Source organism: Ostrea edulis, chromosome 5 (assembly GCF_947568905.1).
Source record: "Ostrea edulis chromosome 5, xbOstEdul1.1, whole genome shotgun sequence".
Classification (NCBI taxonomy): domain Eukaryota; kingdom Metazoa; phylum Mollusca; class Bivalvia; order Ostreida; family Ostreidae; genus Ostrea; species Ostrea edulis.
Genome location: NC_079168.1, coordinates 24,381,855 through 24,400,651, shown reverse-complemented (window position 1 = coordinate 24,400,651; position 18,797 = coordinate 24,381,855). Strand labels below are relative to the sequence as shown.

General features: G+C 35.5%; 1 protein-coding gene across 1 annotated transcript; it reads left to right on the top strand.

Annotated features, from left to right (window-relative positions):
* Positions 1 to 15,214: 15,214 nt before the first annotated feature.
* Positions 15,215 to 18,378, top strand: LOC125651692 (tyrosinase-like protein 2). Its single transcript, XM_056165540.1, has 5 exons — positions 15,215 to 15,244; positions 15,500 to 15,905; positions 16,059 to 16,177; positions 16,275 to 16,465; positions 16,837 to 18,378. Exons 2-5 carry the CDS (start codon positions 15,501 to 15,503, stop codon positions 18,093 to 18,095), a joined length of 1,974 nt encoding a protein of 657 aa, XP_056021515.1. The 5' UTR covers positions 15,215 to 15,244; position 15,500; the 3' UTR covers positions 18,096 to 18,378.
* Positions 18,379 to 18,797: the final 419 nt, after the last annotated feature.

Below are 18,797 nucleotides of genomic sequence, written 5' to 3'. Positions count from 1 at the left end.
ACATAGTAATCTATATTTTACAATTTGAATTTTATTTTTCCTAGATGACAATAGGTGATCATTAAGCCTAGAAAAATAGCCACAAACATTTCTACGGAATGTAATAGTTGCTGAATCACTCTATTGTCTTCAAACCTTGAAGGTAACTTCAGATGATATACAGTCTATAAAATGTCACGTTCATCGAGGACTTGTCATTATCAACTCCGCGTCTTCACACAGTTTGACCTGTAATTATTCACTGTTCGCTTCGTGTCCACTAAAAGCTTGTTTCTTGTCCACTCACTGTTCGATTTGTGACTATACACTGCTTGCTCAGTGTCCATTCCAGTGAATGAAAATACAGTACCGACAAGCCTGAAACAATGCGGAAAATCTGCAGAAACGTGGGTATACACATGGTTTCAATAAGTTTCCACATTGCGAAAATTTAGGTTGTTCACGTTTCCAAACGATTTCCATAACGGAAACTTGCTGACACCAGAGGTATCTGCTTGCAGGAACTAGTTGCTAAATATATAAATCAAACACGACTTGGATATGTAGCCAAAAAATTTCCAAAATGAGGCACGGTGACCTATTTTTAGATCGTGTGAGACCTTCTCTCTGAGATGCATCAAGTTCAACTGACCAAATATTTGTACTAGCTCTTAATGTGTGCAGGGTATGATCCGGACATGATGTTAGTATATATAGCCATATATTTCTAGGAGGCCACATTGACATGTTTTTGGGTCACGACACAATTTCTCCAAAGACACATCAGCTGACCAAGTTTGATGGTCCAAGATCGACCTTATAGTTTGTAAGATGTGATATGGACACTAAAATGCTAACAGACAAACAGGCGAAAAAACTTATTGACGGACGAACGAACAGACAGACAGACAGACAGAAACCCATACCATAATACAGTACGTTAATTAAAAGATGAGTATATGACAACTAGAAGTGCTGTCTTTGTAGCTTTTAAGATCTCGGATGAACATTCGGACAAAGTGATCCCCAAGTATTGTTATGCTTCGCAGATAACACATAAACTGTTTCCAAAAATGGTTTTAGGAGGGAAGGGTTCGTGGCTTGTTGTATATCATTTAACATCCCGGTCGAGAACCTTTCAATCACATGGAAACGTCACCTTTACCGGTGAAGAGCTGCAAAATTTAGGCCTATGCTCGGCGCTTACGACCTTTGAGCAGGGAGGCGTCTTTATCGTTCCACACCAACCGTGCATTGAAGCTCGGTTTTAGTGATCTCGTCCGCCCCGTTTAGTCGCCCCTTGCGACAAACAAAGGGTACAGAGGACCTTTTCTAACTCGGATCCGGGACAGGAGGGAAGGGTGCCTAATAATTAATTAAATATAATTACACGTTCGTTTGTATTTTGTGTATATAATTGTATATATGTATCAACTGGGAGCCCCCGGGGAAGAATACTGCGTGCACTAATAAGACTACCTTCTTCAAATACAGTATTATCATTGATTTGATTTCTACATATTTTATTGTCTAGATGTTATATCAAAAGAATTGAGCACAAGTTCTTAAAACTTAGAATGCCCTTACCTATATGACAATTGATGGCATAAGATAAAGTTCAAGAAATGAAACACAAAGGTATCAAATCTGTAGATATGTATGTACAGAAATATAATTTGATTAATATATGCATGTAGTACATACAAATTAATCGCTATAGAAATCCCATCAACTCAAAAACGACCAGATCTCATTATAAATAACTGAACATAGGAAAATAATTTTTCATTTTCTGTTGTACTGATTGCGTTATCTCCACATCATAAAACATGCGTGTCTACTATATGTCTAAAATGGCATTAAATAGTTCATTTCTTGGAGCGGTGTATTTTGCACATGAGAAAAAGAAATGTAAGCATCTTCTACTTTACCAAAGGTATTATAAAACTAAATACTGCAATATAATTTTTTTCATAGTTTCCGTGAATATCACTGCCGAAGCTTGATGGTTCGTGACATTGACTCTTAACGCATAGAATAAACCATCTTATAATGGCGGTAAACATTGTTATTATACTTATTCAAATGAAAAGAAAACGTAAACTAGAAAACATAACTTGCAACAATTTCAACAGTGCCGCGAAGTAGATCACAGAGTTCGTGGAATATATATATTCAACAGGGGATGCTTACTCCTCCTAGGCACCTGATCCCACCTCTGGTATGTCCAGGGGTCCGTGTTTGCCCTGCTGTCTGTTTTGCATTGCTTGTAGGAGTTATGAGATTGATCACTGTTCGTTATCTTCACCTTGCATTCATATGTGGACAGACGGTACTGAAAACCGGATCTAACTAGATTAAAACATATACTAGCGGAAAAAAGAAACTATGCATTATAAAATTTAGTATGATTTTTCTATATTTATATTTATGAAATCTAAACAATAGATAAAGGTGTTTTTAACAATATCGGATAGTACCCGACTCAGATGCACGGATTTTTTCATGATTAGTGAACACATGTTGTTTATTGAAGTGTTCGTACGTACGACGTTTATTGGCCAATACTGTTTGGAATAAGAAGTGTAAAAGGTTTGTTTGGACATTATTCGTTAAGGAAAGCACTTTAGTTTTGACAAAATTTACCCTTCTGTCATGCCACGACTCAGCGAAAACCAACGTAGTCTTGCTGTTGGGATGCTTCAAGCTGGAATGGCACAAAATATCATAGCAAGACACTTTGGAGTTCATCGGAACACCATCCAGTCATTATGGAGACGTTTCCAACAATCTGGTAGTACTCGGGATCGACCAGGTTCTGGGCGTCCTCGTGTGACGTCGCGTCGACAGGACAACCACATTTGACTTGTGCACCTAAGAAATCGTTTCCAGACAGCAAGTTTGACTGCTCGTAGCATTCCTGGACTTCGAACAATCAGTCCAAGAACTGTGCGTAATCGTCTGCGCGAGCACAACATCAGACCAAGACGTCCAGCGGTGCGCCCAATACTGCTTCAACGTCATCGTATCGCTAGACTAGCGGGGTGCAGACGACATCTGCGATTCAGAATACAGTACTGGGCCAATATTCTGTTCACTGATGAATCCAGATTTCATTTGGATAGCAGTGACGTTCGTTGTAGAGTGTATCGTCGCGTTGGGGAGCGGTACCAGGGCGCTTGTGTTGTGCAACGTCGACAATTCGATGGAGGTAGCGTTATGGTATGGGGTGGAATATCAGCACGTGGAAGGACCCCTCTACAAATTGTCAATTTAAATCTCACTGGCGTATGCTATCGAGACGAAATTATTCAGCGCCATGTGATACCCTTCATACAGAGACAGCAAAATCACATTACTCTGCAGGAAGACAACGCAAGGTCACATGTTGCACGTGTAGTCAGGGACTTTTTTGTTCCACAGAATGTCGATGTCTTGCCTTGGCCAGCTGTTTCCCTCAATTTATCACCAATCAAGCACGTCTTGGATGAAATGGAACGACGTCTACGCCGTTTACCGAATCAGCCAGTGACATTGGCTGATTTACGGCAGGTTTTAACCAACATATGGAAAAACATCCCTCAAGCATTTCTGACCACTTTAGTGGCATCAATGAGGCGCCGTTGTCAAGCATGCGTGAATGCAAATGTTGGTCACACGCGTTATTAACTTTGTTAATTCAAATTCGAATACCAGTGTCTTTCGAGTGTGCTGAAATTGACGTTATTCGAAGTTAACATTAATGGATTATGAAATGTTGTAACGAATACATTTGCTAACAGTATTACACAAAATTAAATTTGTTCATTGTTATTTTTTATCATAGTACATAGCTGTTGTAGTATAGAGAATAGCAAAATTAAGTTATTGTGAACGTGGTGAATCGGGATGATTTCCCTAATTTACTGTAGACAAATGTAGGACATTTACATCTCATTTTATACAAGATCTAAGAGTGCTGACTAAAACTAAATTGAGTATCACATCCTTATCTTTTTTATGAAATGGTAGATTAAAACGTCTATTGAGGGAAAATATCGAGAACGGGACCAGCTTTTAACATTGTTTTTATTTGTTGGTCCTATGTACCGGTCATGGGGTTTTCACATATCATTTTACAAAAGGAGAAAATAATATGATCAATCAACTATCAGAATTCAGGCATGAGATGTCATATCTAAAGTAACCAGGAATGGGGCTCATATATTCTTAATATGCTTTTTTATCGAATAAAAAATCTGGGACCAGTACTGAAGACGGGTTTTAGCATGGGATAGAGACCGAAGACTGAAACCGGGTTACAGTCACTGTACCAATCGTAAGGTTATATCAGCTCGTTTTCCTATTCAGAGATGTGTAATAATAATGAAAAGGCCAAGAGACTACCAATTTTGCTTACTTGTTTGATTCTTCCTATCAACTACATGTAAATTATAGTTCATGCTCTGCATAGTTAATCTTAATGACTTTCTGATTTGTATTTATTGTTTTCTTTCAGACACATATGATCATAATTCTGTTCCTGTGTAAAACCATAGGGGATGCTTACTCCTCCTAGGCACCTGATCCCACCTCTGGTGTGTTCAGGGGTCTGTGTTTGCCCAACTATCTATTTTGTATTGCTTGTAGGAGTTATGAGATTGATCACTGTTCGTTATCTTCACCTTGCATGAAATGGAATGCTCCTTTTCAAGACATTTCCATTCACATGTTGTGAAAACAAAAACATTCAGCCATCTACCCAAATACTAGTCCTTCGTAGTTGTTAAATGGCCCACCTCTGGTGTGTCCAGGGGTCCGTGTTTCCCAACTATGTATTTTGTATTGCTTGTAGGAGTTATGAGATTGAGCACTGTTCGTTATCTTCACCTTTCATGATATAAGTGCACACATTTCGGCCAATAGAATTAATCAATCTACCATTATCTATGAATTTGAACTGATTATTGCAATTCTGTTAAAGCTGATAAAGCAAAAATTCATGTTATAGTTTCTGAAAATTTTCATGATACTGAAAATGTCAGTCCATATTTACGTTTGAAAATGCATTTGTCGAAATGGAAGGGCATTTGCAAATTGTGTCTTGAGTATTGTAGAGAATGGTTACATAATTCCATTTAAGCACGTTCCATCAAGTGATTTTTTTAACAACAACAAATCTGCCAGAGACTAGAAGATTGGAGAGGAACATAGGGGACATTTGAGTTCCACTGGAATTACCTTGGACGACTCGGACAACGTCCTCTTAGCAAATAAACTATGTGAATTTCTCTTAAAGTCAATATCGGTCTGCATTCTTTGCGTTCTGGCGGAGCTATTACCATAGCGAACTCTAACGTTAATGACAGAATGTGGAAAAAGCACGGACATTGGATTTCAGATTCCTCAAAAGACGGTTACGTCAAAGACAGTATTGAAAATCGGATGTCAATTTAAAAAAATCTGGGATTGTGACATCAATAGTTAAATATTTTCCTGTTTGTTTGGGGGGAAATTATTGATTTTCATTTATTTTTTGCTTCTCATATTGTAAAACTTATACGGTACCAATTTTGATGCACCAGATGCGCATTTCGACAAATAATGTTTGAAATCCGAAATAACTATGAAGTTTTAGAGCTAAATATAGCCAAAAACAGAGTGGAGCCAAATTCGTCCAAGGATAAGAGCTATGCATGAGGGAGATAATCCTTAATTTTGAAATGAATTTCTAAATTTTATAACAGCAATTAAATATACATCCGTATTTTCAAGCTAGTAACGAAGTACTTAGCTACTGGACTGTAGAGACCCTCGGGGACTAACAGTCCACCAGCAGAGGCCTCGACCCAGGGATCATAATGTAAAACTTATACGGTACCAATTTTGATGCACCAGATGCGCAATTCGACAAATAATGTCTCTTCAGTGATGCTCAACCGAAATGTTTGAAATCCGAAATAACTATGAAGTCTTAGAGCTAAATATAGCCAAAAACAGCATGCCAAAAGAGTGGAGCCAAATTCGTCCAAGGATAAGAGCTATGCATGAGGGAGATAATCCTTAATTTTGAAATGAATTTCTAAATTTTATAACAGCAATTAAATATACATATCTAACTTTTATATAAGCTCGCCTGGCTTACGGCTTTATAATAGTTATTTTGTGTAGATTTAAAAGTGCGGGGTATAAGGAGGTAAGACTAATATACTAGATTTTTTCTGCGTTTCGTAGAATGATAGAAACGTATTAAAACTTCAAAAAGTAGGCGGGGCCATAGGAAGGCCTATAATATTCTAGTGAATTCGAGTAATAGTCTTGTGTTTGGTCATTCTAAGCCAATGCTTCACACGAGACTCTCAAGCTTTATTTTATATACGTCAAAGTTTAGCTCATATTACTATCATTATTCAATGTTTAATACTGCATTTTTGCTTAAATGCTCGTCCGGCATTGCCCCAGAGATGTTATTTACACTTGCGCGGACACAGGTTTCCATAGTTAACCATCTATGGTTTTTCCTGGGCGGTTTTTAATGTCAGTGATGGGGGTTAAAAATTTAAACACTTAATACATAGCCAAACTTCATATTATTTTCGTTTCACATATTTTTCATAATACTCTACATGTTAGTGTCGTTTATAAAAATGATGACATTGTACGTATATATGTGCATTTGTTTGTCGTTGCATAATAAACGCCGGCTGCTCCAACAAAGTCGCCTGGCTTACGGCTATATGGTAGTTATTTTGTCTATATTTAAAAGTGCGGGTGTAAGGAGTAAAAATTATACAGGGAAAATCTTTGCAAACTTTCTTCTCAAGGACAGTTAGTGTCTGAAAGCATCCTGATAAGAATTTAAATGGGATCACAATAGGGATCCAAAGTCTAACATAGCTTTGTATAAAAATATATTTATGATTATCACAATTTGTATTAATTCATATCTAGAAGTCAACCCCTTCCCAAACCAGCTACAGAATTTCAGATCAGCAGTTGCTGAATTACCAAGCACACCCAGAGAAGAGAATGTTGACTTAGCTTGCTGCACACATCAACTAATATTTCACTTTGGGGGGGGGGGGGCTTTAATTATCAATATCCTCTCCACCTGACCGGCCTGACAATGGTTTTAATTTAACTTTATTGGAGTCACCGTATAGGGGTTTTAGCCATGTAAGAACAGTTCAGAATTCACATATATTCATATTATTGTACGTTAATTTCTTGATGAGTTCAAATATTTTTCATTGCCAAATATTTTTTATACTCCTTGCAACATAGAATATTACAATAAGGTTTTCTGTCCATTAGTGGATGTATTTGTTTGATTTTTTGGTCCCTACTTTCAGTGTACTCTGACCAGTGTATAAGTCCTACCAGGACACTACTAATGTTCTGATATTTCTCAAATTAAAAATAAAATTCAATACGAATTTGCCAACAGGCTAGTACAGAAGGTATGGATATCCTAATCTGACAATGTATAGGTTTCCACATTCTCTCATGACTGAGATAGGAATGAATGATTGAAGGAAGATTCAGACATGATTTGTGTTGTTCTGTTGATTTAAAGTCAAGATTGTCAATCTACTGGCTGAAAAAAGTTTTTTCTGACATAGTGCGGATTCAAGTTTGTAAAAATCATGGCCTCCAGGGGTAGGCTGTGGCCACAATAGGGACTAATGTTTTACATGCAAATATATATGGAAAGTCTTCAGATATGGAGCAAAGTGATTCGGGTGAGCGATGTGGCTTATGGGCCTCGTTGTTATCTCGCAAATTTTTTCATGCTCAACTATTATTGCTTTTAAAGTTTATTATTATTGTGTTTCAGAGTGTGAAATCAGTGCTAGAATGGAAGAAGCACATACTGCGATCAGTCAACCAGGACCGAGCAAGCAGTGACATCATTGAAGGTTTGAGTGAAAATGGAGTTCTTGTGGAAAGAGATTGGGCTATGAAGTTCCAACCAATGATGTACCGAGAATCCCGGTCAAAATGGTTTGGAAAAAGGGACTTTAACTGGCATATAGCAGTCGGAACCTACAAGACAGGTGAAGACAGCCAGAGTCATACCATCATTCATATTTTTGATAATGCCACCCAGGACACAACAACCTCAAATGTTACTTTGAAGGACTGTTTAGAGCGCTTAAAATCTAAAAATCCAAGACTCTTGAAAGCATATATCCGATCTGACAATGCAGGCTGTTTTCATAGTGTTGAGGGAATATTGGTTATTCCTTGTCTAAATGAAAACAGTGACTTGAAAGTTTTTCAAGTGGATTTCGCTGATCCACAAAGTGGCAAAAGTATATGCGATAGAAGGGCTATTCATATAAATGGATCTATTAGAAAACATGTCAACGAAGGAAACAATGTCACAACTTCAAGTGAATTCTTGAATGCTGTCAGCCAATCAAATATCAAGAATGTTGAAATAGTTTCTGCTTCTCCTGGTGAAATATTTCAGAAAAGTTTCTAAAAATTAAAGATATACATGTAACAACCTTGAACAGTTTCCAGTTCCATGAAGACTTTGTACTTGCTTTCAAACAATATCAAATTGGAAATGGTGTTAAACTTTTAAACACCAATGTGTACACCATCTATCCAACAATCACCATTCTTGCATCTGACAAAACGGACGAAGGTTGTTTTTCGAACCTAGGAAGAACAGTCAAACACAGAGGCAGGGACAATTAAGATGCAGTAAGACTTGAAGCTGAAGAGACCGGAGGCTGTGATAATGAACTAGTAAGAGTTGATGGGGAGGGGGAAGCATTGTTGCACCAAGATGATTTTCAGAATAACATTGAAAGCACCAATATGTATACTTGTCTTGAGCCAGAATGCCTCTGCACATTTCAAAAGTTTGGTCATCTGAATAAACATTTAGATTCTGGAAGTCACATTATATAAAAAACATCACTCCTCACTTTCTGACAAATCAAAAAAACTGAATATGTTTACCAAATACAATCAAAGCAGACAAAACTTGTCCAAAGGTCCACTAAAGTTTCAGGGATGAAAGTTTTGAAATTAAAGAAAGGATGGGCTTTGAAGACAAAGAGAGCTGTTAAAAGATTTTCAAGCAATCAAACATCATTTCTAAAAGATATATTCTTACAAGGTGAAATTACTGGACACAAATCTGACCCAGAAGAAGTGGCAACAAAAATGTGATCAGGAAAGAAAAATGGAAGGAGACAGTTTGCTCAACAGGAATGTTTGACTGCTACTCAAATAGCTAGCTACTTCAGTCACATGGCCTTGGAAAAAAAAGGAAAAGTGCACAGAATGTATTTGAAGATGAAGATTTGTATGCGGAAGAATTTGAAAACAATTTAACTGACATGAAAAACCTTGCCACTCATAATTAACTCCATTGAATAAGAAACTTTGTTCCTACATGTAATATACTGTGACATTTTAAACTGTGGCATTTTATTTCGAATGTTTCAAAGTCAACAGGAACATGAGTAAAGTCATTGTACATGTAGTGTGTATGAATGCAGAATTTTCTAGCATAAAAACCAATATATCAATGTTTTGTTGTCAAACATTGAATGAAATGACCTTATGGAGCATGCTTTAAAAACATTCTATTTATTTTCTTATGTTGTTATGTAGAAAAATAGGTTGCTATGAAGAATGTACATTAATCATTTTTACATTTTTCCAACTGCTGTATTATATTTGTCATTCATAAAATGAATTTAGAATCGCATATTTTTGACATGTTTATACTGACAGTGTATTTGTGAAAAGCCTCTTTTTTGACTTGGTATATGGTAAAATTGGTTGCTAACGAAACCTTTAAATTTTTTGTAGATCAAACTTACTAAAAACTAATTTAGGTTTGTGCTAATTATCTAAGAATTTGAATATGTGTTAAACTATATGTTAAAGCATTCCTTATTTATTTCAGACTAAAGTCTTTTATTGGTTGCTATGATGTAATAGAATTGGTAACTAAGGGTTCCTTATATAAAGTTTTTGACATTATAATTTGTAATAAGAGTACAAATGATGAAATTTAAAAAGAGTTACATTTATTTAATTACTATTATAATTATTGCCATTCTAAAATCGCTTTTTTTTTTTTTTTTTTTTACATGTTTGTACTGTATTTATGAAAAGCTCTCCTTTTTTGCGTTGCTATGTAGTAAGATTGGTTACAAAGGAAACCTTTTAATTTTTTGTTTTTTAAATTCACTAAAAACTAATTAAAGTGTGTGCTAATTATTTAAGAATTTGAATATATGTTATACTATATTAAAGCACTGCGTTTTTAAATCCAATCTATAGATCTTTATTGGTTGCTATGTAATAGAATTGGTAGCTAAGGGTTTCTTATATAAAGTTTATGGCATTTTGATATGTAATGACAGTACAAATGATAAAAAATTAAAAAAAGAATTGCATTTACTTTAATTACTAAAGTGTTGAAAAATGTCTATGGATATTTGAATTCAACTCTGCATTTGCACATTTTATGTTGATTTTTGTCAAAATTTGCATGATTTAACCCCCTCTCTATAAAAAAACAAAACAACGCTTCGCCATTTCATTTCAATTTCTGTAAGATCAACGATCTAGTTCGTCAATACAACCTCACATTGGGTCAAATGCTGTCTGACGTGTTTCATACCGATTGTTAAGCCGTTCTTGGCACACTGATTTTGACTGCGGATAACTCCGTTTACTTGATCAGGATATGGGGCTCACAGAGGGTGTGACCGGTCAACAGGGGATGCTTACTCCTCCTAGGCACCTGATCCCACCTCTGTTGTGTCCAGGGGTCCGTGTTTGCCCAACTATTTTTTTTGTATTGCTTGTAGGAGTTATGAGATTGATCACTGTTCGTCATCTTCACATTTCATCAGATAACCCACAAACAATCTAACTTTTTTTCATACAAGTGTTACAGTTTTTTAATAAATGTAATTCTTTATATGACTATTGAAGACAATTTTGCAGAGTCCCAAGATCTGTAATGTTATCGTTGCTATGGTAACATCATTGTGTATTAAGAGGATGTCTCAGTGAAAAACATGCAAAATGGTCCAGTACCAAAATTCTCTGTTTAGATTCAAACTTTGCCAGTAATATCTAGTATGACTGAATTGAAATTCTGAATTTTTTTTATCCCGATCATTCTACTGGTACAAGGTGGTAGACCTGTTTCTAAAAATACACCTTCTGTAATAAGATTTTAAGTCAAATTTTACTGGTTTTTGTCCAACTTTGGGGATAAATCCAATGAAATCTTAAATAACTGTTGATATATTTTATTTTGCAAGTTGATAAATCAAATAAGCACTTCTTCTAATTACAGTCAACATGGCTGACATCCATCTTGTTTACGTACAAAAAGGTCATGAAAATGACATATTGTCACAGTTTGAAAAATAAGCAAATTTTCTAAGTTTTAAAATACCTTTACAGTCATAATGGATAATTAAACTTAAAAAAATATTTTGCTTTTTGTTCATCAAACTATTGTATACAAAATACGTGTATAAGAAATCTGCTGACGGCAAATGTATTTTATAGTATCTTTTTTTTACTGTATGAATATATGATATGTTTTCATGACAAAATGTCAAAGTTTTTAGAGCATGTGTAGTGTTATACACATTGAATTAAAAAAATGAAAACATCAAAATATGTCTGTGGTTGTTCATGAATATACATTTTAAAAGAAAAATACATTTTTGATTTCATTCAGATCATAATAAAAAGCAAATCATTCATCAGAAAGGGGGAGGGGGTCACATTAAAATGCTATTTCAAACAGATACCATTCTCTCTACCAAGTTTACTTTTCAGAATTCTGGAAAAACTACATACAAATGTGTTGTTAGAAAACCATTAATACAATTTGATTGTTTTAGAATAAAATTCCCTAAAATTTCTCTGTTAAAGTTTGTAGACAAGTACAAAAAGGCCAGATCTAAAAGAATCATATGGTGTTTATATATCGCAACTGATTCGGTATGCAAGAGCTTGTTCTGCGTATAGTCAGTTTTTAAACCGAGGTAAGCTACTGACAAACAAGTTTATGGTACATGGGTTTCAACAGTCTCTATTGAAGTCAGCATTTCGCAAATTCTATGGTCGTTTTAACGATCTAGTTCGTCAATACAACCTATCATTCGGTCAAATGCTGTCTGATGCGTTTCATACCGATTGTTAAGCCGTTCTTGACACCTGATTTTGACTGCGGATAATAACTCCGTATAGTTGATCAGGATATAGTGCTCACGGTGGGTGTGTCCGGTCGACAGTGGATGCCTACTCCTCCTAGGCACCTGATCCCACCTCTGATGTGTCCAGGGATCCGTGTTTGCCCAACACTCCATTTTGTATTGCTTATAGGAGTTATGAGATTGATTACTGTTCGTTATCTTCACCTTTCATACATAAACAAATTGAATATAAACATATGTAAAAATCATATATATCTACACATACATATATATGATAATTATTTTCTTAAATTTGATTAAAAATTAGGTCCTACCTGATCCAACCATAATTAAATTGTCCCTCTCATTCTTAACCAGTGTTGACAAAATGTAGGGGTTGCCCTTCATTGTGGTTTATCTTTCTGTGTTGTGGTCTGGATGACAGCACTAAGCTTTATTTCTCCTCCATTGTAACCCAAAATTCGATCGATGCTTTTGATATATTCTTAGTCTTAATATGTCATTGTCCACGGAAATATTACAATTCTAAACATTGGAAGTATTACCTTCGGCACGTCCAAATATTTACCATACTGTCCGGGAAGTTGTTCAGAGCATTATAACAGTCGCAAGTGACAAGACACATCCGTCCTACATTCATATATTTGAAATATATATATATGGCATTCACTAAACACAGTGTTCGAAAAACCGTTGAAATCACACATCTAATGCAATAATATGATGCATGCGGTCTGCTTGCCATTTTGTCCCGTGCTTGAATAAAGAGCGGCATTACGAGAGATAACTCTTCCAAACATTCTCATAATGTTGTAATATTTTTTTCATTTATGGTATGTACTGTTCATTTTTATGTTTTTCAGTTTTCATTGACTTTATAGTATTCATTTACAATAAAAACAATTATTACCTATAAAATAAAACCTTATCAATTATGTTTAGATAAAAGTATCAAGTAAACAAGATGTTGGTTAAACTCACTATGGTCATTATTGCAACTACTTACTTAATACACTTACTTGTTAAAACCTAAATTGATCTTCATAATTTATATCATTACATGGAATTTTGATCTCCATTTAAGCTGTACTACTGCACCAAACTTGCATATTTTATCCGTTATTCCAAAGTTTAGCCTACATATGGCTTTGTTCTTAATTATAAATACAGTGTAGATACAAATAGAGCAAAACCATTAATATTCTTTAAATTTAATGTATGTTTTGATGATATAGCAAAAAGTATATTTTTTTAAGTATTGCAATAATTTTATAAGGCATCAAACTTCCATAATTACTGCTATGCATGAATGCCAATTATTGCTATATATATAATGTATATCAAAACCAGTTGTTTCTAAAAATAGAAACACGTGAGGAAATTCCAAAGTACATTTTTCATCTCATGTTACACCCTAGATCATAAAAAGATATAACAAAATGGAACGTTCTATGTACCTGGACGATTTTAGTGAGTTTGCATGCTTTTCTCCGCGACATCCTCTTAGATGCTTGTTTTCATACTTATATCACATTAAATAGGCATGCAAATATGATGTAACAACTGATAAAGTATTGTATATTTTATACTTTTAGTGCAAATGATATTTGAAATACATTGAAATTCGCTGTATTTTACCTTTCATGCATTTGGTTGTCATGGTAAAATCAATCATGGAATAAGCTGAGATATGCCCATTAAAATACTTTTTTACTTTCATATTTCAACATGGTAGATACTCAATAGATTTAAGGTATAATACATATGTGTTAAATTTTTCAGTTTCCATATAGGTGTATCACACTTCCTTACATACTAATGACGAAAGGTATGACAATGCCAATTTTAAGTGCAGAGTATGATCTATTTGAGTAAATCTACGATTCATTCAACAATTTATCGTTGGCGGTGGATTAATTGCTCATCTTAATTTTTTTCAAAATATGCCGCAGATATATTTCAAAACTGAAAACAATGATATAATGTATATATATAGTTCTTCAAACTTTTCATATACTTACATCATGCAATCTATTAGAGTTCATAATTTGTCAAAAATAGGGTTACCACATATGGTGTGCTTTGATTAAAACGTTCAGGGTTTCCAATGTGGGAAAATATTTCCTCGTCACTATCAAAGATAGCAATGAAGGATAATAAGTCATATCTGTAGGCGGGGCTTGATCAGTTCGTGAAATGAATCAGTAACGTAGTGGAGAAACACGCAGTTCTTAACGTGTAGCAAATCTTCACTCTAATACTTTAAACTTTATACTAAGAATGCGGGAAATAAAATGCCTGATGTAAATCTAAACATAGATTAAGACATTCAATACTGACTTCTTTTGTTATCAAATGAAAATTGAAGCCAAAAGAAAAAAATCAAACAAACAAAAAACACAGTAAAAATACACACACAAAACACATCATCCAGCCCCACCTTACCCACTCCAAAATTTCATTCTAAATTTTGATGTAAACTTTGAAAGGTAGCGAACGCTCAGATTGAATTCTATTTAAAAGTGGAAAGACATTGGTGTAGTCTTGTTGCTGAAATACAATTTTGTAATTGAAGGTCATTAAGTCAATAGAGTATCACCATGGTACCCGGGATAACTGGTAATTAATAGGGAATTACACAAGAGTTGCAGGCATAACTATACAGATATGTATTCGGTATTCTAATTGTCAGAAAAAATATAAACGCAGTTCCTGTTTCGTTAAATTTCAACATAATATCGTACGATAAATGAAAAGAAATACTACATTGACTAAAACAGATAATTCATTATGCTCTGGGAATAATGTTTATTCTTTGTATTCAATAATTAAAAATCATAAATATTCTTTCAACAATACTTCAAAATGTTTAAATACTTAAAACTATTCAAAACTATTTATGATTACTATTATCTTTTTTTTGATTGATTGATTATTCTCCGATTTCACTGGCTTTTGTATTTCCAATTAATCACGGAATATCCTGTCTATCTCGCCCTGTTGTATATAAAGGTTTTCTGACTTGAAAATTCAACTGAGTTGTTTTCTCTCTACAAACAAGAAACAAGGTAAGATTTGTAGTAAACTATAGAGATCAAACAAAGACCGCAATTGTCATTCTCCTTAAATAATAAACTTTAAGACATTTTTACAGTTTTAAATCTAAAATAAACAAAGTAACTCTTGAGAAGTTTTCAAAATACGAATTTCTGACTAAGAAAGAAGAAATATGAAGATTAATGTTTTATTCCAGGTGCAAAATAATGAAATTCAGTTGAAAATTACATTAAAAATCTAATCTACAAATCCTTGTCTAATTTCAGAATGGAGACATATAAGCGCTTTCCTATTTTATTGATCCTAGCGTTAGGACTTCCCGCCATTTTCGGACTTGTGCAGGAAATACCGAATCCGGCCGAATTGTTGGAATGCTTCTGGTACAAGTCGTTGAACACCAGCGTGGCAGATGTTCCCGGGAAACTCATAGAGGATTTTTGTCTCCGTAAATATTCCCTTTCTCAGTATAGTGAAAATACTCAGAAGAATATTAGTGCCGAGGGCGTTCGCTACTTGGATTCTCTTTTCCGACAAATTAATGCGGAAATCAGACTGACGAGAAACAAACGTCAAGCCACCGCTACGTGGCGCTATAGGCGGGAGATTCGGGCATTGTCTGCAAGGCAGCGCAACAGAGTATTTGGTTGTTTCAATCGACTTAAACGAGATTATGTAAGTATCAATTGCATTTTATCATTTTCTTAATGCACAAAATGAATGTTTGAAAACAGTTGCGGTAACAACACGAACAATATCACACATTTCATTCTTCAAACTAACCCAATTAGTGACGGACATCTTGGAATTTTTGTTTTACCATTTCAGACGATTGACAGATCAATGAACACTTATGATTTAATCGGTTCTCTACATTCCGGACAAGCTTCTGCCTTGATGCACAACGGACCGAATTTTCTCGGGAGACACAATCTTTTCGTCCTAGTGTAAGTTTTTAATGGTGCTTGAACATATACTCCACTGTTTTCAAAATTAAATTGTGTACATGAGAGTTTCCAAACTATATTTCAAAATTATTTACAGAATGGAAACTGCGTGCCGGACACCTCTGCCATACTGGGACTTTACGTTGGATGGAGAAATGAACGACCCTTCCGCTTCCGCTGTGTGGTCGAATACATTCTTCGGAAACGGAAATGGGGCAGTGAGAACAGGATTTTGCGGCAACTGGGTTACACCACTAAACACGCCAATAATTAGGAATGTTGGAGCAGGTAGCTAACTCGTATATATCTATCATATGTGATATATATTTTGTCTTTATGTCTGTTCGTCCTTCCCACTTCGTCAAAAATATTTGTTCGGGTTATAACTTTGTAATGAAGAGGGGTTCAAAGTAAATCTTTGACACCCAGGCTGTTTAAATGATCCGACACTGAGATTGCGTATGCCCAAATTACGTATTATGACAAAGGTCAAGGGCATTGAGCTAACTTTGTGACGGAGAGAATATATTAAATACGTCCAGGTTCTTTAACGTTTTCTTAAGAACAGCTAAAGATAATTTTATACGTTTAAGCATAAATGAATTGATGACTTTATCTCTGCATCTTAATGATCTCTATCTCTCTACCCTTTTTCGTAGGTGGTATTCGTATTCCGGGAAAGCAGGCAATCCGAGCTCTACTAAGCCGCTTAAGGACCAGTGATATCACAGAACCACAACCAGCTATGAGTATCTTTTCCATAGAGGTTCATCACAATGCTGTTCACAACAGTATTGGTGGCCATTTTTCAGCCCTTGACACTTCAACATTCGATCCCGTTTTCTGGTTTTTACACGTAATGTTCAGCTACATTTGGTACTTATTCAAAAACAACCAACGGAGTCGCGGAATCGACCCTCAGCGGGATTACCCAAGAGGCCCTAATGTACCACCTGGCCATGAATTTTTCCAAACAGTAAACTTTATGCCTTTCCACCGTCCCATGACAAATCTGGAAACCTTCTCAGATCGTTTCGACAGAATTGTTAGATATGATCCCTTGCTTACATGTCAAAGATGTAGGGGAAACCCCTATCTCGCCTGTGTTCGAGGAACTTGTGTAGCAAGGTCTAGGAGACGCGGTGGAGCCGTCATCCCAGGAATCATTACACCTGTTCTGGTTAGAGGGAAGCGTAGCGTACATACACAGGACAAAGTGATCCAAGATAAGTCGGCTTTTATTCAAACTCATGAGGAAGCCATTTCAACACTCGACAGATCTTATACTAACACCTTTATAGTAAATGGTCATTACGCTCCTAAAGATTGGGTATATCTAAATATACGTGTATTGTATGAAAGACCACGAGGGCTCCATTTCAACTCGAATGAGTCATTGTACGACAATGATATGCATGATCCGTTGAGTTTCCATGATTCTGGAAAAGGAATTGGACTCCAAAACCGTGTTTTGTATAAGCCAAAATGTGCGCCCGCGGGATCCGGGGCGACAAAGGTCTTTGTTCGGTCGAATGGTCTAAATTACCACGGCACATACAAAGAATTCTCCATTGTAGACGAACGACAGGCTGTTTCTGCAACTACAGTACAAGTAGCTGTGCGAAAACCTACAGATGAAAACACAGAGACCTATTTGTCTGCCTACGATACCTGTGGCCGAGTATGTCGACCTGCTTGTCCTGTTAGGGACAGATCTTCCACTGTTTACAAAGCCTGTTCCGGAAGTTTTAAAATTTCCACTGAATATCCATTAATGTATAGTCAATCTTACGAGGCTGCCATCAGTTCTCTTTGGCATCTCAGTTTAGATGGAAAAGGTCCCTTATTCAGAAACACATTTTCTCCTATTACTTTCATATGTGATCACCAGAGCTCATGGCCGTTGGCTTCAAGCTAAGGCTAATTTATTGAGCAAATATGATTTGCATATTTTTATTTAAGATATCCTGATGTAATTATATTTCTTCATATCAATTTTGCCTTTAAAAGGAATCTGAGCTTTATTCATGGTATGTTACAATGTGAAGCAGGTGAATCTATTTTCCTAAATATCATAGTCTGTTATTCAATGTTGATGTTTCCATACGTGTATTTTGATTGTGTACAGCGTTGTCATTGCATGTGACTTTCATACAGTTTTCATTGTTAAAGAGTTTTGTCGAATAAAAGTGATTAAGAAAAAGTTGAGTCATTCATCATTGCTATTTACACATGGGGTAGTATTAATGTTTTAAATCTAGAATGTCACGTGACATCACCGTGTACCTGCTTAGACGAATGAAACGTACTGACCAATGTCCTCAACTCTTCACCTGTCGACCGTTTAGTGACGTTTTAAATATGTTTAGTCGGCAAGGTTGTGACGGGGTCTTAGTAGAGAACAACATATTTCTGTGTGATTTACAGTCTGTTTCTAACAACATACCACAATGTTGATTGTAAGTAAAAGAAGAGGCTTTAAATTTTGTTTTTTGCTTTTCTTGTCCACAGTTATATCATTTTACAATATACCAGTTATTTCTCCCCTCTTTCTGAGGGATATATTCTTTTTGTACTTTCTGTCTGTCACAAAAACTTGTGAACGATTCTCATCCTATGT

Excerpts from the sequence above, each read along its gene's own strand:
- LOC125651692 (XM_056165540.1), top strand. The coding sequence starts at position 15,501 with ATGGAGACATATAAGCGCTTTCCTATTTTATTGATCCTAGCGTTAGGA. Across the intron at positions 15,906-16,058 it reads ATCGACTTAAACGAGATTAT|ACGATTGACAGATCAATGAA; the intron begins GTAAGTATCAAT and ends TTACCATTTCAG. Across the intron at positions 16,178-16,274 it reads CACAATCTTTTCGTCCTAGT|AATGGAAACTGCGTGCCGGA; the intron begins GTAAGTTTTTAA and ends AATTATTTACAG.